The following is a 25,087-nucleotide window of genomic DNA, read 5'->3' on the forward strand; positions in this document are numbered from 1 at the left end:
TTACCGACGTCTTAAAGCAACGTAACAATGAAGAACCACGACGCTATTGTGAAGCAATTATTCAGGATATCGCGTCGGGGAAGGATTAAGAACCGCCATGTAATTCAAAATAACACGACTCCAATCCCATAATACCGACGTCTAAAAAACGAGATAAATAATCTGAACGTTAAAAAATACGACGTCATCATACATTTTCCACGTCGCAAGTTCTTTTATAAACGAAGAGGAACGAAATGAATTCCGACGGTAATTCATTATAACCGCCGTCTAATATCAATTAAACGACGTTATTTGTAATACGGCTCTCATCATAATCAACGCCGTCTATATGTTCTGTAATACGGCTCTCATTTATTTGGAACCGACGTTGTTTAGAAGTTCAACGTCGTCTACATTAATAAGTGCGTCGTGAGTAATGAATACATATAAATACAACGTCGACTATATAAATGCCACCGACGTTGTTTCGCATTTCAGCGTCAACTATATAAATACATACGTCGTAAATAATGACACTGACAACTATTTCCACGTCATCTTTTTTAGAAAAATCGAAGTGGAAAATTTATTTCACGACGGTTGTTTGTAAATAAGAGGCGTAGTAGATTTCAATAACGTCGTCTTCTCATGTATTTAAAGACGTCATATTTTTTCTTGTCGTGAAAATTATATTTAACGGCGTAGTGTTTTAGTTGTCGTCGTTGTATGTCTATCTTGCGACCTTGTTCTTTTAATATGTGTCATATTTTTCCTTTTTAACGACGGTGATTTGTTTGAGTTGGTCGTCTATTCTCATCCTCGACTATTTTTTAAAACTTTAGCAGACTAAACACGTCTGTTTTTATTTGTTTTCGACGTTGTTTTATTTAACAACGTCTAATATTTATCGTCGTTGTTTGTTTCTGAAAATAGGGCGTATAAATTTTGTAATACGACTCTCATATATTTGTAACCGACGTTGTTTCGTTGTTCAACGTCTACTCTATAAATACATACGTCGTAAATAATGACACTGACAACTATTTCCCCGTCATCTTTTATAGAAAAATCGAAGTGGAAAATTTATTTTACGACGGCTGTTTTTATATAGGCGACGTAGTAGGAATCAATAACGTCGTCTTCTAATGTATTTAAAGGCGTCATATTTTTTATTGTCGTGAAAATGATATTTAACGGCGTCTTATTTTAATTTTCGTCGTTGTATGTCTATCTTGCGGCCTTGTTCTGTTAATATGTGTCATATTTTTCCTTTTTAACGACGGTTTTTTTAGAGAGTTGGTCGTCTATTCTCATCCTCGACTGCTTTTTTAGATCTTTTTGCAGTACAAAGACGTCGTTTTGTATTTGTTGATGACGTTGTATATTTTAACAACGACGGTGATTTAGCGTCGTGGTTTATGAGGGAAAAGATGACGGTGGATTCCACGACCATTGAAAAACCGAATACACGACGGTGATTTACCGTCGTCTTTTTGCTTTTTTGTAGTAGTGAGCGGTTCTCAACCAAGCTACTAGGCCTTAGTGTGTACTTAATTACGAGCTAATGCGACTCTGATTCTATGTTGTTAAGTAAATTTGTATTATTTGTGGCTCTATTTCTCATCATATAATGGTTGTAGGATTTTATTCTTATGACTATGGTATGACTCACACCCGAGTTTGGGAATATTCCTTATTCTCAAATCATGTCATGACACCAAATCACAAACACCTCCTAAACAATTGGTCCCGATCAGGCCGGAAAGACCCACCATCTAGGTCAATTAGGCTCGTGGGGCCCACAACCTCTAATCTCCAGTCTAAAACTTCCTATAGGTCCACAACAACCACAAGGTACGTCACAAATGTTTGGTTACGATCCGACAGTAAAATCATCAATGACTGCACGATCGAGTGGCAATCAATAGTTAAAACCCTAAATTTGAGGATTCAGAATAGCCAAATGTCCGATTTTTGATCCACTAGTTCCTATACGATCCTAATGATAGGACGAACGACATAACTTGAAACGGAACCAATCTAACAGTTTGATCACAATAAACCTAAAATTCACATAATAGGCGAAATTCTGATTCGCCAATCAAACAATGGAATCTCACACATCCAAGCATACCGTTGTGCGCGGGGATAATTCTAGAGCCAAAATTGGCCTATGACACCTGGCCCATGCGCTGGCGGTGGCATGTGGGTGTCTTGAGTAATTTTTTGGTGACGAAAAATCCCTAAAACACTGGCCAATAGCTATACCAATGGATCATGCACAACTTGGGGAGCATTTTTGGTTCTTGGACCCCGTCAAAATGTGGCCATAACTAGGTAAATCAGGGCCAAAATCGTCGGCCAAATTTGGGGTTACAAATTGATCTCTAACAACAAAATCAACCTTAACCACCTACATAATTAGCAAGAGCATGAGGAGAGGATCAAAATCTGTACATGGATCGACGTCAACAATAGCCAAAAATGGCAAGGGAAACCATGGAAATCTTTAGCTCTTTTTGAGCTCGCAGCGACAACATGATGGCTTGGGGTGGCGTGGTCTTGGCCCAGACGTGGTCGCCGGTCAGTGGCGTTCATTTTCCAAACTTTATCGTCGGAGGAGGTGGCCGGACGGCGGCGTTGTGCTGCTGGGAGTCAAAGAGGCGATGTGGGCCAATTCTGTGAGAGAGAGAGAGAGAGAGAGAGAGAGAGAGAGAGAGAGAGAGAGAGAGAGAGAGAGAGAGAAAAGCATTCTGACTGGACTAGTTTGTGTCCTACTTAAAATCCAATTTTGAAATATTTAAGGTTGTGCCACTACATTTTAGTTGACCAAAGCGTCTTCGTTTCAACTCTGATTTAGGCCCACCACATGTCTACGAATTCGTGAGCTCGAGCACATGGAACCAAGAAAGTTTCCAAAACTAGCCCCCAACAAAGAGTCAACTCTAAAACTACCAAGGAACCCTAAGGTTAAAGTCGTCCTGTCACTTTAGAATTTTGTAAATTAAATTAAATTTCAGGACGAGATGTTACATTGGGTGGTGGAATCGGTAATAGTGGATTGGGGTGGGAGAGGATGAAGATGATGAAGCTCTTCCAAGAAGGTCTGTTGTAGTTTGGTGATTTGAGCGTTGAGGGAAGTTTGGAGAGAGGTTTGGGAAGAAGCCAAGGAGTCAATGGTTTTCTGCATAGTCATCAGAAAGGACTGCGTAACTTCTTGATGTCCCAAAAGGGAAGAGACTGTATCTTGGGTATCTGTGATTTTAGTCTCGAGCTGGTCATGGCGGACGTCAAAAAAGATTACAGCGGCCGATGGTTTGGAGGAACGAACTTTGTGTGAGCCCATGGGATTGACTCTTGTACCAATTGCTAGGACCAGACCTGGATAATATCTAGAAAACATAGCAAACAAAGGAAAAGATAAAGGAATTTAAATGAATATGAAAAAAGGCAGCCTTGCCCTAATCATTAGATCACTTATGGGAGTGAGCACACCTAATGAAATCTTGACAACTATAAGGAATAATAGAAAGGGAATTACATGATTATTTTGTGGCTAATCGTCTGAAAATGATAGGAACAACCTCTAGCTAGCTTATGAGCCAGATGAGAAGTGGCCCAACACTAAGTGGGTCTAACATGGGGTTTGGTTGATATGAGGGAGAAGAGGGGGTTTGACAATGAGGGGGTGGATTTTGTGCAGCTGGGGAGAAGGGATATGTAGAGGTTTTTTTTAAAAAAAATCTAATTTTTATAAATATTATTTTGTATTTTAATTTTTTTATCCCTACTAGAGGTATGCTCCACTTTGCCACATTATCCATTCAAATTGGTGAGTAAATGATCTAGATGCACAAAATTACTAAAACACCTCTGCCACGTCATCAAACTTAACGGACTTTTGGAAGTAGTTGACGGTAAGGGGCAATGTGGAATATCAAACCTTGGTCAAGAGCACAAAATGAGTCACTTTAACTTCGAAAAGGTAAAGTGAGATTTAACCAATGTTTCAAGAACACTATAACACTTAGGGAGCTGATTTCCCCACTCTCATTAGAGAAAGAACAAAATTGATTAAAAAAATATTTTAAAAGAATAAAAGGAAGTATAAGTGAAGAAAATAAGAGTTCGGAAATCATATCCCTAACAGTTAAGCCTTTAATTTATTTTTAAGCACGTCGGATGAATTGAAGAGTTAGGCATGAAAATGAAGTGAATGCGTGAAAAAGGTAATTAAAGAAAAAAAAAAAACAGAAACGAATACAAAACTGACATCCAAACAGAAAAGGTCACTTACACCCTGGACTCCACCGCGAGGCGTTTTTTCCCTCTTGGAATCAATCAATCCCCCAAGTGTTCTTCATCTTTGTAAAATCAGTGAAGAGTGAGCTACTCCACTTCCAATTCGATCCCAGACCCAGTGATAACACGACGTTGTTCCCTTCCTAAGGTATGTATGTGCGACAGATGTACGTCGTCATCTTCTTTATATTAGCTAAATTTTGCTTCTTTACTGCTGGTTTCAATTGAAATCTGCAAGTAGATTATTGGGTTTTAGCCACAAATCATGAACACCCTGTTTTCTTTTACTTCTTATTGTTGTGAATCAATAGATTTAGACTGACAAATTTTTCAAAATGGTAGAAAGATTCATTCTTGTTTGGGTATTTATGGCTGTTCAATTATGAATAAATTGAAATGTACATATTTAAAGTGATAGAGGAATTAGGGCACAGCCTTGTTTGAATTGGCGTGTTGTTGCTGTTTGTGTGAATAGAAGACAATGCAGAATCAGGATGGGGTCCAAGTGGATGGGGAAGTGGAGTCTGCAACATCAGTTCCGACCCCTGAGTTTGATGAGTGGGCAAACTTTGGGGACCAAGATATCATGCAGCAGCACTCTGCAATTCGAGCTGAGGAGGCTGAGAAAATTCCCTTTCTGGGGGACAAGGCAATACTCGAAACTCAAGAGACCAACCTTTAGTTTCTTTCAATATCACGCAATCAGATTTTGACCCTTTGCTGTGATAAATCTGCAGGAACCACTCTCGTCCCTGGCAGCTGAATATCAATCAGGCAGCGCTATCTTGTTGGAGAAAATCAAGGTTCTCTATTTGTTGTGTGTTGTTTTTTCTTTCATTCTTTCTAATATTAGATTCTTATGGAACAAATTGTAACTACCCTTTATGCAGGTTCTTGGTGAACAATATGCTGCCATTCGCCGAACACGGGGAGATGGGAACTGCTTCTTTCGCAGTTTTATGTTTTCATATCTTGTATGCCCTTGTATATGCTCCTTGGAACTGCTTTGATTTTTGTATGTTGGGTGTTTACCTGCAATGTTAGCTTCTTGTTGGATGCAAGTATGCATTCTAGTCTTTTAGCTGCTAACAAATTCTTGGGCTGTCTGAATAGGAGCATATTTTGGAATCACAAGATCAAAGTGAAGTTGACCGTATCAAGGCCAATGTTGAACAGTGTAGAAAAACACTTCAAAGCTTGGGTTATGCAGACTTTACTTTTGAGGATTTCTTTGCGGTAAATTTTTTATCTGCAATTTTACACTGTATAATTGGTTCATCCATTTCTTCTTCTAATTTTTCGAATTGATATCTGATATTGAGTAGAGCCACCGGCTTTATGCGTAAGCTCTTTTTGTTTGAACACGGCTTGACAGTTTACAGATGAGTAAGGTTTTTGTATGATCAACTATTGGAATTCGGTGGTGATTAAATGTCATAGCTGATAAATCTGTACCATGTGTTTATACATTTAGTGCATATGAACAGGGATGCACATCTTCTTTCTTCCCATTTTCGAGCAGTTTCAGCTCAGATATTGTTGATGCATAGGATTTCAATGGACACAGCATTGCGTAAATCTATCATTGCTGATTAACATATAATTAAGTTGGTCACAGTTTTATCATTTGATGCTTACTTGCATTACAAAAGCTACCATAGGAATGCATGCATTGAAAGGTGATTATCCTATCTAAATCTGGTGGTCATCCTATCATGTGTAAATTGGTCAGGGAAGAAAGATGATCCATGTTTTTAGAAAAAAGTGATATATGTGCTTCCTAATGCATAGTTTTTTGTTGGATGAGGAGGTTTTCACATAAATTCAGGGCACAAGGATTTGCTTAAAGTTGTTCTTATAAGGCCATTGTCACAATGTGACACATACAGAAGTATTTCAGTCACCATATTGTTCCAGTTAGTTCCATTTGGACTTTTTCTCTGTTCATAAAATTTGATCACACTTGCCAAAAAAAAAAAGTATTAATCCCTAATTGATGTGGAGAATTTTTCAGTTATTCCTTGAGCAGCTGGACAGTGTTCTTCAGGGAAATGAAGCATCCATAAGGTACAGATAGTTCCTTTACTTTGGGTTTGTGTTGGCAATTAAAAATCAAAGTGCAGTTTGATGCTAGTTTTGAGTTGTGTGTTTAACTGCAATAAACGTAATTTATTATTTCATACAGTCATGATGAGCTCATACTTAGGAGCCGAGATCAGTCAGTATCCGACTATGGTGAGTGACATTAAATGACATGGTTCTTAGTGTGTTGTTTTATCCTTCCATTACCTGACACATTTGGTTTGTTAGTTGTGATGTTTTTCAGATTTGTTACCTCTGGTGAAATACGGAAACGCGCAGAGTTTTTTGAACCTTTTATATTAGGATTGACCAATGCAACCGTAGAGCAGGTTTGTTCAATAAAAACTATTCAGCCATCTATCAATACACATGATTTTATTTCTTCTTTCCAGTAGTTGACCAAATTATTCCATTAAGGTACCGCTTCTTTAGAAATAATGTGAAGATGATTAAATCATATTAGCATAAGATTGCTGATGTATTTTCAATATACCTTGTCAAGAAAATGGTGGTCTCTTCACTTCTTATCTACATTCTCCATGTTGGGGTGTGCTGCTAATTTTGTTCCCTGCATTAAATTACTAAGTCCTGTGTGGTTGCAAGTCAATCTCACAGAAATTGTTTAATTCTGAGAAGCAATTTGAGATTTCATTGTTATGAGCTTAAGATTATAGAGCAATGATGCCAATATCTGATCTCCCTCTCTCTTATTGATTTGTCTTAATATAGTTTTGCAAGTCATCAGTGGAACCAATGGGTGAAGAAAGCGACCATGTGCACATCACTGCCCTGTCAGATGCATTGGGCGTGCCAATCCGTGTTGTGTACCTTGACCGTAGTTCGTGTGATACTGGTGGTGTTAGCGTGAATCATCATGATTTCGTCCCTGCTGGAAGTGATCTTCCAAATGCTAGTGGGTGCTCTGAGAAAGTTAGTCCCTTTATTACCTTGCTATATCGCCCAGGTCACTACGATATTCTCTACCCGAAGTGATGCTCTCACCTGTTCCCGTAAGTGAATCTGACATATTTTTATGTGCTTTAAGAGTTTACGCTATGCCTTTTAAAAAAAGGGGAAAAAATTATAAACTGGACCTATTCAAAATCTACAAAACCAAGATGCCAGCTGCTTTACAATGTTCATCAGAATGTTGGCATCCTGGATTGTATGACGTGCTCTTTTGTAATTGGTGACAAGCTATGTGGCAATCATTTTGTTTAGATGTACACGTTTATTTCTGTTTTTTTGTATACAGTTTTCCATTAAGAGGTGGTGTTAATTTGGGATTTTGTTTATGTACCTACAGGCAATTGGCAATGTCCGGGTTAGTGATCGAGACAAGATGAATGTGTTGGCAAAGAGCTGTAAAGGCCAAAGCTCTCTTTTAGTTGGAGAATGTAACTTTGTTCTGAAATGTTAAATGTACTTATAAGCCGTTGAGTGAGGTCATAAACACGGCATTGAACTTAAAAACAAAAAAGAAAAAGGGATAGTTGGAAGTATGAATTCAGGACTGCGCTAACTGTAAATGAGCAGGACGTCATCTGGTGTTTCATCATCCATAAGAAATTGCAATTTGAAAAGAAGTAACTGTTGCTTCTGTAATGAATGTTTACTTAGATACCCATGCTTGGGGGTTCACTTTATGCCCTAACCATTTTAAGGGAATTTAAGGTCTTTGTTTTTGGTGAATTTTGATGATATACGTGAATCATTTTACACATAATGATATGCTTATTTCAAACGGCAGAACAATTTTAATTATAAATAAATAAGTAGAAAGAGTCACTATAGGGACCCAAGAGATTTGTAGTCACTCACCGTTGGATGTAAATTTAATGGTTCACTCACTCTTTCATTCCTTTTAAGAAACTTTTTGAACCATTGGATTAATATCCAACGGTGAGTGATCACAATCTCTTGGAGTCCTGCGATCCAAAAGATCAGAATTGGAAGTAGAAACTATAAAACATCATACCTACTTACATGAAGCAACTGAACCACATGATATAACCGGCTGCCACCCACCGGCCGTTAGCCACAGTTGCTTATATGAGTGGCTGGCTATGGGTAGATCCCACATTGCAAGATCTAATAGCATGTTAACTTATAAGAGGAATTTAGGAATATAATTCCTGGTTTTTCAAATATTAAATTAGATCAATCACTTACTCTAATTAATCTAATTCCTGAATTTTCAAATATTAAATCACTGGTTATATCTTGAAACTCATGTATTTTTTGATTTCATATGTATGGAAATAGCGAAGACAAGAATGCATGAAAAGTTAAGAATGCATGGAAAGTCATGAATCAGAATGATTTTAATACCCATTCTTATCAATTTCATAAAATATAAATTAAAAAAATTAAGCGAACATAACACAAGACGCGTTTTACGCATACATGAACTACTTTTTTTTGGGGTCGAAACACATGAACAACTGTGACTCGCATTTTCTGATCAAAAAATATAGCGAAGATATTCATCCCATGGAATCCGTGCAAACTAAGCAGGTGCAAAAAGGGGGAGTATGGGATTCACAAGTGAGGATTATTAAGGGGTCGACAATACAAGAATAATGAGTAGTTATTAAAAAAAAAAAAAAATTTAAAACTCTGATATCTTAATAGTTACAAATTGGCTTCCGAATAACTAAATAACACATAACCGGGAAAGAAAATTTGCAAAATGGGGAAAAAAATAGAGAGCATTTGTAGAATCTCTTCACTGCTCAGAAACTCCTATACACTAGAATACTTTTTCTTTGCCTCTTAAAATAATACTCTTACGACCATCCAAAATTTTGAAGCTCCAGCTGATGCTCCTTTTCGTCTTTTGTCTTTTCTCCTAACTGTTTCAGAATTTAAAAGAAAAATGGTGAAAGAAAACTGGAAAATCGCTTAGCGTTGGCTAAGCATTCATCCTCTAAGGTTTAAAACAGGTCTGTAAGAAACCCTGAAAGAGACTTTCATTGGCCCTCTTTAGCCACCCTAAATATGCGTCACCAAAGATTCAGGGTGGAAGCAAATTAGAATCTTCTGTACTATAAGGTTAGTGCCCAGAAAAAATAAGCGGCGCTTAGTCTGACTCCTTAGCAGAACCTGTAGTTGTCTCTCCGTTGCAAGAATGCTCCCCGTCTCCGAAACTTGGTGGGCTTCCAACATGGTTCTCCTCATGGGTGGTTGTTCGAGCTTTACCTGGTCTTGTGCGAACATTAACCCCCATTGGGAAGGGCACCTGTTGATCAAGAACAGTCAGCATGTAATCTCTCTATAATAACTGTTATTCTCATTATTATTTGGATATATTTTTAAATTTAGAAAGTGCACCATTTACTGCCATTTGAATCAAGTGTGCATGTTCTGTCACCATCGGCATACCTGATCACCGGCATTTGGGCCATCAGTATTAAAGAGAATGGGACGGCATCGCTTATCCTCATTCATCAAGCTTGAATTCTGGAAATGTGCAATCAGAGCAGCTTTTCCTTGAATGCGGGCATATGCAAGTGATGCCACCTTCTCACTATTGAACTTCTCCCATTTCTTCCCATTGAATGACTGCAAAAATCAGACAATTCTTTTAGCTTTAATTTGCACATGCCTTTTATATTTTTAAAGCTTTACAGAAAAGAAAACAAACCTGGTAAAATGGAACGATCATCCTAGGATCAGTCATATTGATGAATGCATAACCCACATTGCATTTGTTCTGCAACAGATATGAATACCATGTTCATCAGACAGAACAAATTTGATATTAAATTTACTTTCCTTGTTCAGTTCTCAACAATATAAAAGAAAATAATCCAAACAGGATGTCACTTGCCTTAAAATCAATTGGTAGATAAATGAAATCATAAGTTCCTCGATGGCGTTCATCAATGGCAGACAATAGCATCTTTGAAGTATACCTGTCGATTCAAACACATTCATCCGAGAATCATAAGTGCCAAGAAAGTAATAGAAGGAGCCATTAAAAAATATGAACTTTCTATTCAGGCCACTTACTTGTTAGGAATGTTCTTTATCATAAGTGTTGTTCGGTTGTCGTCCCCTCGCATTATGCGGTCAATATCAAGTTCATACTGTTTCTTATTGTCAGCCTGATTAACACTGCCTTCATTTCTACGACTTCGTGCACGTTCAGTAGGTGGATCAAATGAATTCATAACGGGAATCATCTGGCTTCTTCCAGGAAACATCATGCACCCCTGATGATGGGTCTGGAGTCCTACATTTTTGTGGGAAATTGGCAGGTCCATGCTGTTTCCACCAACGTGGGGAAACATGTTATGAGAAACAAATTCCATTGAATGTGGTGAGTTATTTGACATTCTCATATTCCCAAGAGAGCCAGGATGAAATCCAGATGCCTCAGCGGATTCCCCTGCATATGCACGTCGCCTGTCCCAGAGAGACGGATTAACCACTGGTGCTGACCCTACATGATGGTTATGTATCGCTAAAGCTGGGTTTAACATATGAGATGGTGCTCTAGGAAGTCCATGAACCCGCGTTGAGGGATGGGCTGCAGAAATAGGATGAGCTGAAGAAAGGCCGTTAACAAATGATGGTGAGTTTGGCCATATCATTCCTGGAGCCTGAGGGTGATAGGAATTGTTCCATGCATAATGATGTCCAGGAATAGGGTAGTTAACATTACCAGTAGAGCCAAAAACTGGGAAGATAGCAAAAACAGATGATCAAAATAAGAAAAGATATATCTACAAAACAAAACCCAAAAAAAAAAGAAAAAAAAAAAAGACATCAAACTGAAGAAAATTAAAGAAGTGTGTACTTTGTGATTCATTCACTTACCGCTTTCATTGAGTTCAATTGAACGCCCAATTGAGCTTACTCTGGTTAAGTGCCTGTTGTCAATTCTTTCTTGTGGTCTGGCATTGATACTTGCAGATACAGTGCCCGGTGAACTGCAGTTCACAGCATTAGTTAAACCATCCTGATACTCTGGAAGTGAATGAGGATGAAAGGCTGGTGTGCCATGGATGTCAAATTTCAGCGAGGCTGGTGAACGAGTGGACTCAGTAGGGCCAGACAGATTGCCAACTGCTTCAGCTCTCATCACAGAAGATAAGCCGTTAGGAACACTAGAAGAGATCCCATGGTGGAACATGTTTTCAAGGGATGCAGCTTGTACTGCAGAGTGTACAGCCATGATAGTTCCATTATCTGTGCAACTGGATGTAACTGGTCCATGCGGAACTGGGCCTGTTAACAACTCTTTATGAGACCAAATAAGGATTTTCTGTGCTTCAGAACTAGATTCAATGAGCATGAGGTTTTTAAGACAAACACTTTACCAGAAAAACCAGTGACACAGTTAGGAGGGCTGCTCTGCTGCAAATAAAGGCCACATTCATCTTGCTCTAACAACTCTGGAGATAACTGTACCCCAAAGCTGCAGTGAAAAAAACAAATACAAGACGAAAGGAAAATTATTAATATATCAAAAGTGGAACTAAACCTAAAGCTCAGTTCAGCACATAATATTGAGCAAAGCTAGATTAGTGAAAAAATTTCTCCCACAGAAGTGTGTTAAAAGTATTTGGTTGCTTTCTTGACATAACTTAAATGACATTTCAACACAAGGCTTGAGTAAAAAGAAACAAAGAAAATAAATATACAAGGAATGAAGGCAAAGTTATTGTTCTAGGACCATACCTTCGTCTTGCACCTCCAGGACGGCTTGGCTCAAGCTTAATTTGCTTCCCAGCAATATCACTCCTGTTTAACGCATTAAGAGCAGCGTCTGCAGCTCTAACGTCATAAAATTCAATAAATTTGTGATGACTTCTGTTTGGGGTTTCACGGATCTGCAATCCAGGTTCAAGAATGACAATGCATTAGAGCTAATGCTTTTGCCATGCACAATTATAAGACATGGCAAAAATGTATACCTCTTTGATTTCTCCATAGACACCAAAAACCTGGCATAGTTCATCATTTGAAACAGAAGAATCCAGGTTAAAAACCACCAGAGTTCCCTGATTAACATCCTTCTCAGAAGGGTTGTCCTAACAAGAGAACCCACACAATAAGTCAAATAAAAAGTTCATGCACGACATAAAATGATGTATAAATTACCAATATAAAATCAATTGTCATGAAAAAATACTGACATTCTCAAAGCAACCATCATAACAGTAAATAACATAGTTATATCAACATTTAGAGGGATAATATCGTGGGAACTAACCTTTGGAATCGAGTAATGTATGTCGAGCTTCCGGCGCCTCAATGGTCTGTTCTGCAGTGCTTTCATTGCATTCCGGGATGCTCTAATGTCATAATAGGATATCATAACAAAACCACGATGCTTGCAGGCTGTGTAAAGAGTGCGGATATCTCCATATTGCTGCATATTCCAGTTATGAAATTGCAATAGTCAATGCCCAAACAACATGTAATACTGAAAATGAATATAAATTCCACAACTAAAACATCTAGCATACCTCAAACAGGGTTCTCAACTCAGAATCTTCAATGTTACTGTTTATATTTCTCACAAACAATGTCCGAGAAGGGTGTTCACCATAAGGGTGTTCTCCAACTATTGAACCATTAGAAACTCCTCCAGGAGACTCAGAATCCTTTAGAGCAGCTGACAAACCGTCATCTCCCAAATCCATCCCTCCAACACTGCTAAAAAGGTCCAACTCCTCCATATCATCCCCAGAACTGATTTGGACATTATAGTCGAGCCCATCAGTAACTCCTGAAAGTAATTCATCATCATTAGGGAGGAGATTTCCAATGGTTTGGGCCTCAATTTCTTCAAGAGATTCAAAAGCTTCATCTTCATCATAGTGGGAGGCAACAGTATCAACAGAATGGCCATATAGTGTATTGTTCGACGATAATCTTACTGCATCAGAAAATTTTAATTTTAAGAAAAAAAAAACACATAGCAAATAAGCAACAAAACTGAATCAATCAAAGAAACTACAGCCTAGAACATAGTGGATATCAACAGACTGCCCATATTGTTCGACAATAATATCACTACAGTAGAAACTCAACAAAAATCACGTTGTAAATATGCAATGAAACTGAATCTATTAAAGAAACTACATCGGCAAACACAATATTCATTAAGATAGTTGAATGATACTTCATTTAAAGTTCAAGCATATTAGTTGACACTGGATACAGATGTGCACACAAGGGAGACTGAAGTGAGCAGACTTACACTTCCTACTAAATAGCTCTGACAATGAACTTGAGAAGAGGCTACTCTCATACTGGGCTCCCATCATATTGACTTTACCAACTTCTCCAATATAAGATGCTGTCTCAACATTTACATTCGATCTTGCTGCTACATCATGGCTCATGGTTCTCGATAAACTCAAGGAATGACTTAAGGCTCTCTCTGCTCCCACTGCTTGTCTATTGAAGCTGGGATGCACTTGCTGGTCCTGCATTAAGAAAAATTCGGGATGGTCCAAAGACTTCACTGTCTGACACTTCTCTAGAGATGATGACGCAAGTGACTTCTTACTGGCTGTTCACAAAATTAGAATTGGCGCTTATTAGGTACAAAAGAGGGGCCAGAAAGCTCTAACTCATAGAGTTATGGCATTGATTCAGGACTTAATCGTGATCACCCATAAATTATACCAATTGAACTTGACACCTACATACTAGGAGTACAAATGCATTTAGCTTTGGTGGAACTTAGCACTGAGGGGCCACGCCAAACTCCTGGCAGCCTATTTTAATTTATAGGCATGAATATGAAAATTTATAAATAAATGCTTTAACAAGAACAAAAACACACACTCTTCTAAAATTCCATAAAATGAGAACCATGGAAACAGACAGTTCGAAAAGGCAAAAGGTTATATTAACCGCAGTCAGAAACTCAGATAGAATTCACTCAATATTGCAGATTTACGATTAATTAGCTCAATAGAAAATTGTTATTGCAATCATCCTCTCATTTATTCCTCCACTCCTTATCTTTATCACTGTAATCATACATTTCATCATGTGGATCAAAACCCATCAAGTCATGGTCATCACAGCTCACATTGCCTGCTCAAAATTCAGACCTCAACACTGAAATCCCTATCAATCCCACATATCACCATCTCTTTTCGGGGATGGTGAGAACAACTTCTGGAAACTCGAGGTAAATCCAGTTACTGTATCAGTACCTAAGATGCTTACTAGGGCTGATGGCACAAAATTTTCGGCATGAACACAAGTAGAGAAACATCTTGACTAAAATGGAAATAATAAAAAACGGTAAGGGAAACTTCATGACAGGTTGGATACCAGAAAAAGAACAGAAAATTACAACTGTCGGGTACTTTGTCACACATGTGAATTAATTGCAATGATCTTAGTTCAACAAAATTGTCAGAGTGAGTTTTTACCAAAAAGAAAATATTCTCAGAGTTAGTCATTAATGCACTCTAAGGCGATGGTTTAACGACAGGTTGGATAAGAATTAAATGGTAAGACTGCAAACGAATACTATTTACGGACCAAAACGATAAGACAGCAGTTATAGATTGATGGTACTGACCATGATTATCGGGCATATTATCTGACTTCCAAAACCCAACCTGCCTCTGCCAAAGATTTCAACACATAGAATAAGTACAACGAGAACTAGCTAACAGATAAAAATGAAAGATGAAACTTAAGATTCTCAATAACGAATGCACTAGAACAACATAAACCGAAAAAGTAAAGAGTCTATATTAATAGAATGAAACAGTGAATTCAGTAATAGACAATCGATTGAACTGCAGCTGGGAACAGAAGGATGCACAATTATTGGTACCTCGTTTGGAAAAGATACATCCTCGGAGAACAACGACGAGGAGGACAAACCATTGAGGTCCATTATCTCAGATGGCATGACGAAACTCAGGCTGCACAAACCAAAATTATTTCAGAAAAGGCTCTCCATCTCGCGTGGCCACGCCTAAACCTAATCAAAATTGTTCTTCCAGCATTAAAAAGAGCCGCACGCCAAAAATCATAACATGCTTTGACAACTTTGATTATGCTTCCTAGAATTAGGTGCTCAGGGGAAGAAAAGGAGATACGTGAAATCTTTAAGCTAGAATTAAAAGGGAAAAAAAATCTACAGCTGGAATGAGCTTAAGATCTCGACCATAAGTAGCTAAATTATGACGAATTCAGAGAAATGAAAATATCATTTAATATAAGAGATGATAGGAATGCATTTCTATCGTAATTACCAAATCATAAACAATTACAGAATTCATTTAGTAGCAAATCTGCGAGCAATTCTCACGAAGATCAGCAAGATCACGAGCAGCAATTGAACCAAACATATTAAAAAGGAAAATTACTCGGGCAAAATTCAGTAAAGAGGTAACGCCGGAGCTTACCTGTGAACTTGCTGATACGAAATCAAAGTCTGAGCTGAGCTGCAGAAGGAATCGGTCAGAGGATGAACGAACAGCCAAACACAGACGTTGAAATCGCAATTGGAGTATGATATCGAAGACAGACCAGACAGAGACACAGAGAGAGATGGGAGAGACGGGAGAGAGAGAGAGGAATTTAAAACAAGGAGGAAGCGGGGAGAGACTATAAAAAATCGAATAAATTACGGCATAAGGCAAGGGGATTGGAGAAGGGATCATCTAGGCATCTGTGCCGTGTAAGATCCTCTTAAGCTTCTTTGATGCTCTTTTTCCCTGCATTGCACGTTAACCATTTTTTTCTTTTTTTTTTCCTTTATGCCTTCATTCTCTTGCTTCCTCTTCTCTTTTCTTTTTCTTCTTTTTTCTTTGAAGTTTAATTTGCTCACAAGCTACACGTTTGGTCTCCCTCTTCCTCTTTCCAGCTCCACCGAAGCTTTATCTCGTCGGAATCTATGGAATTCTCCGGCGAGAATCCAAGCCCTCGCCAGAGAAAGAAAGAGAGAGAGGGATACGCTTTTTCCTTTATTTATTTATTTTGTTTGGGCTTTCTCTCTCCTCCGGACAAACGGAAGAAAAATAAAAACCAGACAGACTAGACCAGGCTACTACAAACACGAGAGAGAAACGGGGAGGTGGCCGTTAAAACTGTTTAACGCCGTTAAATCCCAATCCGTTGTGTGGTCTCAGAATAGAGGGCCTTGCTGGGTTTGGTAACTATCTCTCTGTCTCGACGCCACGCTGGCAATGCGAGGAGAGAGATGAAGGCTTTTGAGTTTGAGTTGAGCCGGTCGCTTCTCAAATTGACGGATATGCCCTTACTTTTTGTGATAGACTTGTCGAAACGGCAGTTACTTTTTAGGTAATTTAGCTGAGCCCTGAGGGTGACCAATGGGGTTCGGTACCATACGGAAATTAGAAATTCTCTCTCTCTCTCTCTCTCTCTCTCTCGCCTCGAGATACGTGCGCGGTTTAAATTGTTACTGCAATCGGGGAGAAACTAATCTGCTGCAACCGGAAACACGCTGTTGTTTTCGGTTTTGTGGATGAGAAACGTAGTTTTAGATATTATTAGACACGCGTCCAGGTGGGAGTCGCTGTAACCGTTTCCTTTGTACAAAATGCAATCAGGATTCTGTTTACCTGATTACGTGGCGACAATCATAATGGCAGTTAAGTGGCCATAATAGACAAACCGAAAAATGATATCCCTACTTATTAGTGATGTAATGGAAAACGTGAACTCTCTGTTCACGTGGACACGTGGCCGCTAATAGGTTCTGCCTGCCTATCATTCACCGCTAGAAAATTACAAAAGAGCCCATCTCTCATGCTCAAAACAAAAATGTAATAAAAAAATCGGATCGGATTAGTTAGTGCTGATGGAAACTGTGGCTGGGTGGGTTCTGGGTTGGTCCAGATTTGGTATGGTCAGGCAAATCACGATGAATTATGTGACTTGCAGAAAGAACTCATATAATGTGTTGTATATTTCAAACCGGAATATATTTTGTTTAATTATTACTTAATAATACACCGACAATAAAGTTGAATGTGCCATTTACAAAGAGTACTGAATTATATACCATGTTGAAAAATATACTGATATAGCATATTATATTTAGAAATCACAAGAGAAAAAAAAAAATTTTAAAAACCTTTCATTCTTAGCGAGACAGAGCAACAAATTTAATCTTCGGTAAGTTATGAATTTTCCTTGACACTTAATTAATCTTTATCAGGACAAATATGTGTTAGGTCAGTTAGTTAATGCATGGTATTTGCATCTTTATATACGAATTTTTATCCTCAATGTTCTATATTAGAGTAATAATTTAGAATATCGTATTGTCAAAAAATAAAATAAATCTTCATAAAAAATAAGGATTTATTAGATGAGAGAGAGAGGCGATGTTGCTCATAATTAATGGTTGTGATAATAGTAAATGTCTTTAATGGCTGTTTGAAAAGCCAATAAAATATACAAAGACAAAGACATAAAAACGGAGTCTGTTCACCTTTGATGCTTGCAAGGTGTACACATTTTTTTTCTCATATTAATTTCCAGATGTAGAGGGTACATTGGCCTCTTAATTCTTAAAAGAGTTTATCAGGGAAGCTTCACATGAATAACTTAGTAAAATAACATTTAATCTTTGACACGCTTAGATGGTCTTTATACGTTAATCAAGTAGCACTGTCCTTTAATTAATTTTTAATTTTAAAAGGCATTGCTTGGTTCAGGTTTATATATGATTCTTCTATGCGGTTGCACACATCATATTGAAGTAGAGAGATGATGGAATACATGATCATAGTATTTTATAATTTTTCGTTGAGGTAGTAGATAAATTGACCATCTCATATTTGTACGGGGCATAATGCTACAGTAATAGGCATGGTCCATTAATTTGCACTTAATTTTCATTTGTCTCTTTGTACGCGCTTGCGAGATACTTTTTTTTTAAAAAAAATTAAATTTATTTTAAAATTAAAAAAGATAATTGGTAGTTGTGTTTCTAAAAAATAGGATTCATTATCTAATTTTTCCTTTAATTTTAATTTTTTTAATCTGAAAAGGTGTGAATTTACCATATTATCCTCATTTAATTAATAATTTTAATTTTGAATGTTTGGATTAACCAAGGGCATTTTCTGGTATTTTGAATGTTTCACCATTCTCTGCCTTTTGCTTTTTAAATATAGATATATAGATGAAAAACACTTTAATTTTGAGGTTGTGTATGTGACTTTATGAAAATAAAGGGAAACATGCAGTGAATTAAAGATGAAGTTGATAAATACGTACGAGCCAGAGTCAAGATAATTTTAAATTCTCATGCGACTTTGTTACTATATACGAGACTACATTCTTATACTCAACTTTTTCAATGCAGTTAAAGAAACTAAATTTCCTATGCAGTCTTTATTTGTTGAAGATTATTTTTGGTGTGTCGATAACAGCAAATAACAACCCAACATAATATTACAGTTCTCATCCAAATAATAATAGTTGCACCATTGTTAATAAATGTATCATAAGTCCTATAATTTGTGTTAGATATATTTTAAGATCACATACGCATGTCGCGTGATGATTTTACTACACTTAATTAGGAACTATCATATAGAGATGTAATAATCTTTCATGGTTAATTGGTCACATTTTATGTATTTCATCAAATATGATGTTATGATTGGTCCATCAATGAGAATGAGAGCCTTAGATAACCTTTAAAATAAAATAGGACATATCAGATATGTTATAGTGTATGAATTCGTCAAAGTATAATGATAAAAGATAATGTGATAGCTTTTAACTTCAAGAATTCTTAGCTCACCATCAACAATATTTGTAGGCAATGTAAAAGTAAAGGAAGTGCAAGAAAATTAAAAACAAAAGGACTAAATGGAGTAAGATAATGATAGAAAGTCAAAGAAAATATATACAAAATTATTGTATAGAAAATTCATATGGGAGAGTTAGTATAGAAATTTATTTAGAGTAAATTGACGTACGCCTCCTGAACTAGTACCCCAATCGAACGTAATGCCCCAAACTGAAAAATCAGTCAATTTAGCACTTGAATGTATTTGAACAGCGGATTTAGCGCTTGTCGTTTAAATTTTTGAATTTCATCATCTTTTCCGTCCAAAAAGCCAAAGTTAAAATATTTAGCAAATAGAAAAATGAAACAAAAGGGAACACAGCCACCCCCGAGCCACCATCCTCACCTCCCCTTGCCCAAACCCAGCCACCACCCCCTCTCTTCCCTGCTTCTGGGTCTAATTGTTCTTGGCCGATGACGTCACGTTTAGCTTCCAGGGTTTTGGAATTTGAGCCATGAACAAGGCAATAAGCTTTTATTTTTTTAAGGAACGAAAACTGGAATTTCAAATACCAGGGTGTGAAAAACATGCCCAAATACACGATAAGCAAGAGTTCACCTTTGAGAAACATGCCCAAATTCAAACTTGTTGGCAGCCACCTCCTCAAGGTGGAGATAAGGGAAATGTGCGAACCATTTCCCCTTTTCCCCATTTTTGTTCCATTTATATATATATTTAAATATTTTAGCTAATAATATTAAAATCAAATAGAAAATCATGTGGAGGAGAAGTGACTGTTCGGACGAAAAAATGGATGCAATTCAAAAAATTTAACAGTAGCTAAATTGGTTGTTTTAATAATTTCAAGTGCTAAATTAACCGATTTTTTAGTTCGGGAAGTTAAGTTCAATGGGACATAGTTGATAAAACGGCTGAAAATCCATTTATTTATGGATGCCTTGCCGCTGCCTTGTTGGGTCTTGCTGGATGTCTTCTTGTTTGGCTTTCCTAATTTTAAGGTCCACGTGTCTTCACGCTTCTGTATGCACTATATGCACTCTTCCTAGTAACAAATGTCGTTTCTTCATTATTTTTCTTACTAAAAATGCATTAGGTGTAACTGCAACACTATCACGTAATATTACTTATCCATCTATCATAACATAGTACTAGAGTTTTTAACTTCATTATCAATTTCTGAATTTATACTCCACTTTTATTTTGGGTTTCTAATTCGTCTTTGAATGGGAGAGTTAGAAGACTAAATTAAAAAAACTCGAGTATAAATTTAAGGGCCATTACAGTTAAAGGCCCTATAGTACTAACCACAGGCAGAACAACAACCACGGCTATGGTGGGGTAACTTTTGAAGGAAAAACCTGTATCTATATTGGCCAACAATAACAGTTGCTTCCTTCTGGCCAGTTTTTTAAAATAAAAAAAAACTATATGGCCTACAATATGTGCTTCTTGAAGGCCTTTTTAATATATATATATATATATATATATTTTTTTTTTCTTGTTATTTTAAACTAATGAATGACATCCACGTGTAGATCATAAACGTGTAAGTTATAGTTTTGATTGTTTGCTTTCTTCTTTTTGTTTTTATTTATTTATTTTAAAAATCATTAAATTTTAAGCTATTGGTACTAACAATGATAAAGATATAGTATTAATCAGTTGAATTGGGTGAGGTATGAATATAGGCATGCCTTGTACGTACATGAAGACTTGTAAGTTGTGACTCACCGCAATATCGTCTTGCAAGAGTAGCGTGAGTACTTGTTGATTCGTATATGTGGGACCTTTATTAATTTTGACCCGATCATAGCCTCGTACAAGGAGAGTGGTGGCTTTAGCCTCTTTTGGCAGATTTGTTGAGCAATTACAGCTGATCAATAGCTAGCTACTCAGACCCACCGCACGCATGCAGTAGTAACTCGGTACATCTCTACTCTGAGGAAGGAAGTGGGACACTTTTTACTAATCAATCTAATTGAGACGGGATAACTCCTGAACACCCTAGATTTGATTTTATTTGTTCACTATATCTTTCTGTCTTTTTTTAGCTTTTTTTCTTTTCTTTTAACCAATTGTTTATATTATAATCAACCATGGCCATAAGGTAATTTGGAACTTGGGTTGGGTGCATGCCAAGTCCTCTCTCTCTCTCTCTCTCTCTCTCTCTCTCTCTCTCTCTCTCTCTCTCGTCAAAATGAAAAGGTGCCAAGTCAAGTCAGTACCATTTAATTAAGCAGGACAGTTTCTTTGTTGCTGTTGCGGTGGCCAGCATCTAAAAGCTAAGCTAACTAGGTCATCGTGGTACGATATATATAAGTTGCGTGATCTTAGTTTTGCTGTCCACTGCACAAATTGACAGCTTAACTGCGTGCATCCCATCCATGTAAAAAGCTGTGCAGATCAAGTCACTTTGAACCAACAAAAGGACAGGGGAGAGACAACCACCACATCTCATATCTGCAATCAGATATATATATATATATATATATATTTTTTTTTTTTTATGCTCACCGACTGCTCCATAACCTAGCTAGGTTTTACACATGAACTACTCCAATTCTCATTTTAATTTGTGTTCAGATTCAACTGCATGATTTATGTACTTAGCTCCTCCACACTAAAAAAGAAAGAGAAAGAAGAAAAGCATAAGTTAGTTAATAATTAGCTTTTCCTTAAACCCGGACAGCAAGACTGGGAGATGCTTTGTCTGGAGTCCAAACTACAGACTAAGGAACATAACTGTCCGCCGGAAGAAAGGGATTAAAATACTAATTTTAATCCTAAGAGGAAAAAAGAAACATTAGCTAGAAAGAATGATTAATGAAAGCCATGTGGGTGCAATGATAGATTGCTCTGAGAGGCTCTTGTTGTTCGGATTCCTACATGGTGGCGAGCCACCCTATGAGATTCTCCCCTATGATGTACTTGTTTAATGTTTTCAACGTTTGAGGATATGTTTAATCACAAAAGGCAGCAAAACCTTGGTTTTTTTTTTAATTTTAAAAAAAAAAAACCAAAAAAAAAAAAAAAACAAAGAAAGAACAAGCTGGTTTGAAGTCTTCTAAGGAGCTTCTTGTTTAGTGTACGGTCCATTGGTTTAATTTGATAGATTGGGCTCGGTTTCGTCAGATTTGAAGGCTTCAAAGGGCTTTTGATTCAGCCCCACCAATTGATCTGTTCCTCTTCCTCTCATCCATGAACTGTCTAGCTCACTCGATTTAATCGGATTTTACTACACTTAATTAGGAACTGTCATATAGAGACACAATAATCTTTCTTGGTTGGATAATTGGTGACATTTTATGTATTTCATCGAATCTGATGTTAAAATAAGACATGTCAGATATACTATAGTGTATAAATTCGTCAAAGTATAATGATAAAAGATAATGTGATAGCTTTTAACTTTAAACAACTCTTAGCTTACCATCAACAATATTTGTACCCAATGTTAAAGTAAAGGAAGTCCACAAAATTAAAAAAAGAAAGGACTAAATGGAGTAAGATAATTGTTGTAAAGAATAAACATGTGGAGTCCACTTACTATTGATTTGAAGACTTTGGTGCATAATGCTTTCCTGCACACTCACGGGAATGGCTTGACATTTGCCTATAAAAAGCTTCCCTCTTTTGCAAATGCTTCTTGCACCAACTAAGAGAAGAAAGAGAGCCCATGTAGAGAGGAAGGGAGAAAGAAAGGAGAGTGAGAGCAGAGAATTTTCTACGAGAGAAAAATCAGTGAGTTACAGAGATTGTAAACACTAAAGTTATAGCCCTATTATTTTACATAGTGGAAAAGTTATTGATGTTGCTCTCCGAGGATGTAGGTATGATCGAACCTCATTAAATATTGTGTCTCATTTACTTTACGTGCAACTCAATATTCCCGTATATACTGTTCATTTATTACAACACGTTATTAGCACGAGAAGCTCTTAGTATAATTTTTTCTGCTACACTATTATTTATATTACTAACCATTGTGTTGATGGAAGAAAGAAAAGCAGAGGCATGTGGTCAATCCTCCATGACTATTTTAATGTGGCAATCATGATCCTTGTCCATTACACTTTGATATGATATTAATATGGAAAGTTTATGGGAATATAATATGTTATCTACATATATAAAGCCAAAGGCAGAGAATGGTGAAACATTCAAAATATCAGAAAATGCTCTTGGTTAATGCAAATATTAAGAATTTGAATTATTAATCAAATGAGGATAATATGGTAAATTCACACATTTTCATATTAAAAAAAATTAAAATGAAAAGAAAAATTAAATAATGGATCCTATTTTTATGGAACACAGCTACCCATTATATTTTTTAATTCTAAAATAAATTTAAATTTTTTTAGAAAAAGCCTCTAGCATGCTCGAAGTGCGTGCGGAGAGTTTAGTATAATATAAAGTATATGATACATTAGGAGAGAGAAATTTTTTAAAAGAAGCCAAAATAGACAAAATTGCCTTGATTTATTTTTGGATTTCCTAAGGAATCCTTTACATTTGCATATATTTGGTTTGAAAGTTGAGTGGTTTTTCTGTCTTTTTTGAAAAAGTTTTGACTTTTTCCAAAAGTGAAAGTTTTTTTGTGGCTAAAACCTAAATTTACTTATATGTATATATATATTAACAATAGTAATATGCTCTTGGTCTTACTTATATATATATATATATATATATATATCCGCGGCGGTTTTATCCTCACATTTATTTTATTTATAGTATGATGTAGGTTTATTACCCATACAATAGTATTTATTTGTGCCGCGGGTTTATCATCCGCACAACTCCCTTTACTTTTTATTTAAATTATGGAATATAATTAGTACCCATACAAGCACATTATTATTTTCTTGCACATTTACTTCATTATTTAAAGTACGGTGCGGAATTAACGTCCATACAATAAGCAGTTTACTTTATGAATATATTGTAACGCATATTTACTTTTATTTTAAGTGTGTTGCGGGTTTATCATCCATACCAACAATTTATTTACAAACAATTTATAGCAATTTATTTTATGAATTAATTGTGTGTTATGATGAGTTTTACAGCATACAGAGATCAGGACAAGAAATTTCTTGATTCTCATCATACAACTATATCGAGACCTGAAGATCCTTAAGTGTGATTCATACCTGGCTCTGCATTAAGCCCATGCATAATCCAGGAATCATCACTAACATAACATGACATCACAACATCAAGTTCATACATAACAACATTCATTCACGTAGCAAATATATAATTATAATATATTAACATGTGATGGCTATTTTTTGTTGGCGTGACTTGTGGATATTGACTTACTTTCCTTACACACCAAGAATTCCTTTTATAATTGTAATTGATTTACTTTAATTCATGATTTCCTACTGTAAATAGATTTAGGAATTTATTATTTACTTGCCCATTCAGGTTTCGTTATACTATAAATATGACCTCCTACAAGGAGAAAAATACACAGAAAATTCCCACAAACAAATATTCTCTCATAGTTTTCATATTTTAGCACTTTTTGCCTCCTTTCTTCTTGGGTTTCTTGTTCTTGCCCTTTTTCCTCCCCTTGTTTCCAGTTTCATTACTGCCAGAAGCCACAACATCTGCTTGCTTAGACTTTGGATTTGACTCTTTGGATATGCAACTTTCCTCACCTGTATTGTGGCTGTCTCTGTCACCGATGGCATCATCACTCATCTTATCAGATGCAGCACCAGTCTCTAAAGGTTCAACCACACCAGAGTTGGATGGCAGGATCTTAGAACTCTTCCTTTCCTCATAATTGGAATTGGTTGCATGAAGCACACGACTGCAAGAATTATTACCTCCTGCTTCAACAGATGTAGCTTGGGAAACTTGTGGGACAGGTGGTTGTTTAGGAAACAATTTTCTCAGTATGTAATCCCTGGAATGGTTGGCCT

At 36.7% G+C, this 25,087-nt stretch overlaps 2 protein-coding genes across 6 annotated transcripts; one reads left to right on the forward strand and one right to left on the reverse strand.

Annotated features, from left to right (window-relative positions):
* The first annotated feature begins 4,230 nt into the window (after positions 1 to 4,230).
* Positions 4,231 to 8,058, forward strand: LOC117614530 (OVARIAN TUMOR DOMAIN-containing deubiquitinating enzyme 1). Of its 2 annotated transcripts, none has more exons than XM_034343373.1 (10): positions 4,231 to 4,432; positions 4,763 to 4,933; positions 5,022 to 5,087; positions 5,175 to 5,258; positions 5,398 to 5,520; positions 6,299 to 6,351; positions 6,470 to 6,519; positions 6,595 to 6,695; positions 7,096 to 7,376; positions 7,673 to 8,058. In XM_034343373.1, exons 2-9 carry the CDS (start codon positions 4,766 to 4,768, stop codon positions 7,357 to 7,359), a joined length of 909 nt encoding a protein of 302 aa, XP_034199264.1. In that variant the 5' UTR covers positions 4,231 to 4,432; positions 4,763 to 4,765; the 3' UTR covers positions 7,360 to 7,376; positions 7,673 to 8,058. The 2 variants fall into 2 exon arrangements, with proteins under 2 accessions (XP_034199264.1, XP_034199263.1); XM_034343372.1 differs by having other exon boundaries at positions 4,236 to 4,432; positions 4,760 to 4,933.
* An 880-nt stretch (positions 8,059 to 8,938) lies between these two features.
* LOC117614529 (protein MEI2-like 4) lies at positions 8,939 to 16,519 on the reverse strand. 4 transcript variants are annotated; one of them, XM_034343370.1, is made up of 15 exons: positions 15,765 to 16,519; positions 15,188 to 15,278; positions 14,927 to 14,972; positions 13,583 to 13,897; positions 12,846 to 13,258; positions 12,590 to 12,748; positions 12,291 to 12,407; positions 12,055 to 12,206; positions 11,694 to 11,791; positions 11,191 to 11,601; positions 10,381 to 11,050; positions 10,199 to 10,283; positions 10,013 to 10,081; positions 9,751 to 9,930; positions 8,939 to 9,607 (listed from the first exon to the last, which is right to left on the reverse strand). In XM_034343370.1, the coding sequence occupies exons 2-15, from the start codon at positions 15,263 to 15,265 to the stop codon at positions 9,449 to 9,451; spliced, it is 2,952 nt and encodes a 983-aa protein (XP_034199261.1). In that variant the 5' UTR covers positions 15,266 to 15,278; positions 15,765 to 16,519; the 3' UTR covers positions 8,939 to 9,448. The 4 variants fall into 4 exon arrangements, with proteins under 4 accessions (XP_034199261.1, XP_034199259.1, XP_034199260.1 ...); XM_034343368.1 differs by having other exon boundaries at positions 11,191 to 11,613; XM_034343369.1 differs by having other exon boundaries at positions 11,191 to 11,613; positions 15,188 to 15,337; positions 15,765 to 16,381.
* Between the last annotated feature and the right edge of the window lie 8,568 nt (positions 16,520 to 25,087).

The sequence above is a fragment of the Prunus dulcis genome, chromosome 1 (assembly GCF_902201215.1).
Source record: "Prunus dulcis chromosome 1, ALMONDv2, whole genome shotgun sequence".
Lineage (NCBI taxonomy): Eukaryota > Viridiplantae > Streptophyta > Magnoliopsida > Rosales > Rosaceae > Prunus > Prunus dulcis.

Bases quoted from the DNA above. Each gene is read 5' to 3' on its own strand.
- LOC117614530 (XM_034343373.1), top strand. From the start codon at position 4,766: ATGCAGAATCAGGATGGGGTCCAAGTGGATGGGGAAGTGGAGTCTGCA. The intron at 5,259-5,397 runs GTATGCCCTTGT...CTGTCTGAATAG, and splicing joins GTTTTATGTTTTCATATCTT to GAGCATATTTTGGAATCACA. The intron at 6,696-7,095 runs GTTTGTTCAATA...GTCTTAATATAG, and splicing joins CCAATGCAACCGTAGAGCAG to TTTTGCAAGTCATCAGTGGA.
- LOC117614529 (XM_034343368.1), bottom strand. From the start codon at position 15,265: ATGCCATCTGAGATAATGGACCTCAATGGTTTGTCCTCCTCGTCGTTG. The intron at 9,931-10,012 runs GTTTGTTTTCTT...TGATTTTTGCAG, and splicing joins TGATCGTTCCATTTTACCAG to TCATTCAATGGGAAGAAATG. The intron at 9,608-9,750 runs GTATGCCGATGG...CTTGATCAACAG, and splicing joins GCCCAAATGCCGGTGATCAG to GTGCCCTTCCCAATGGGGGT.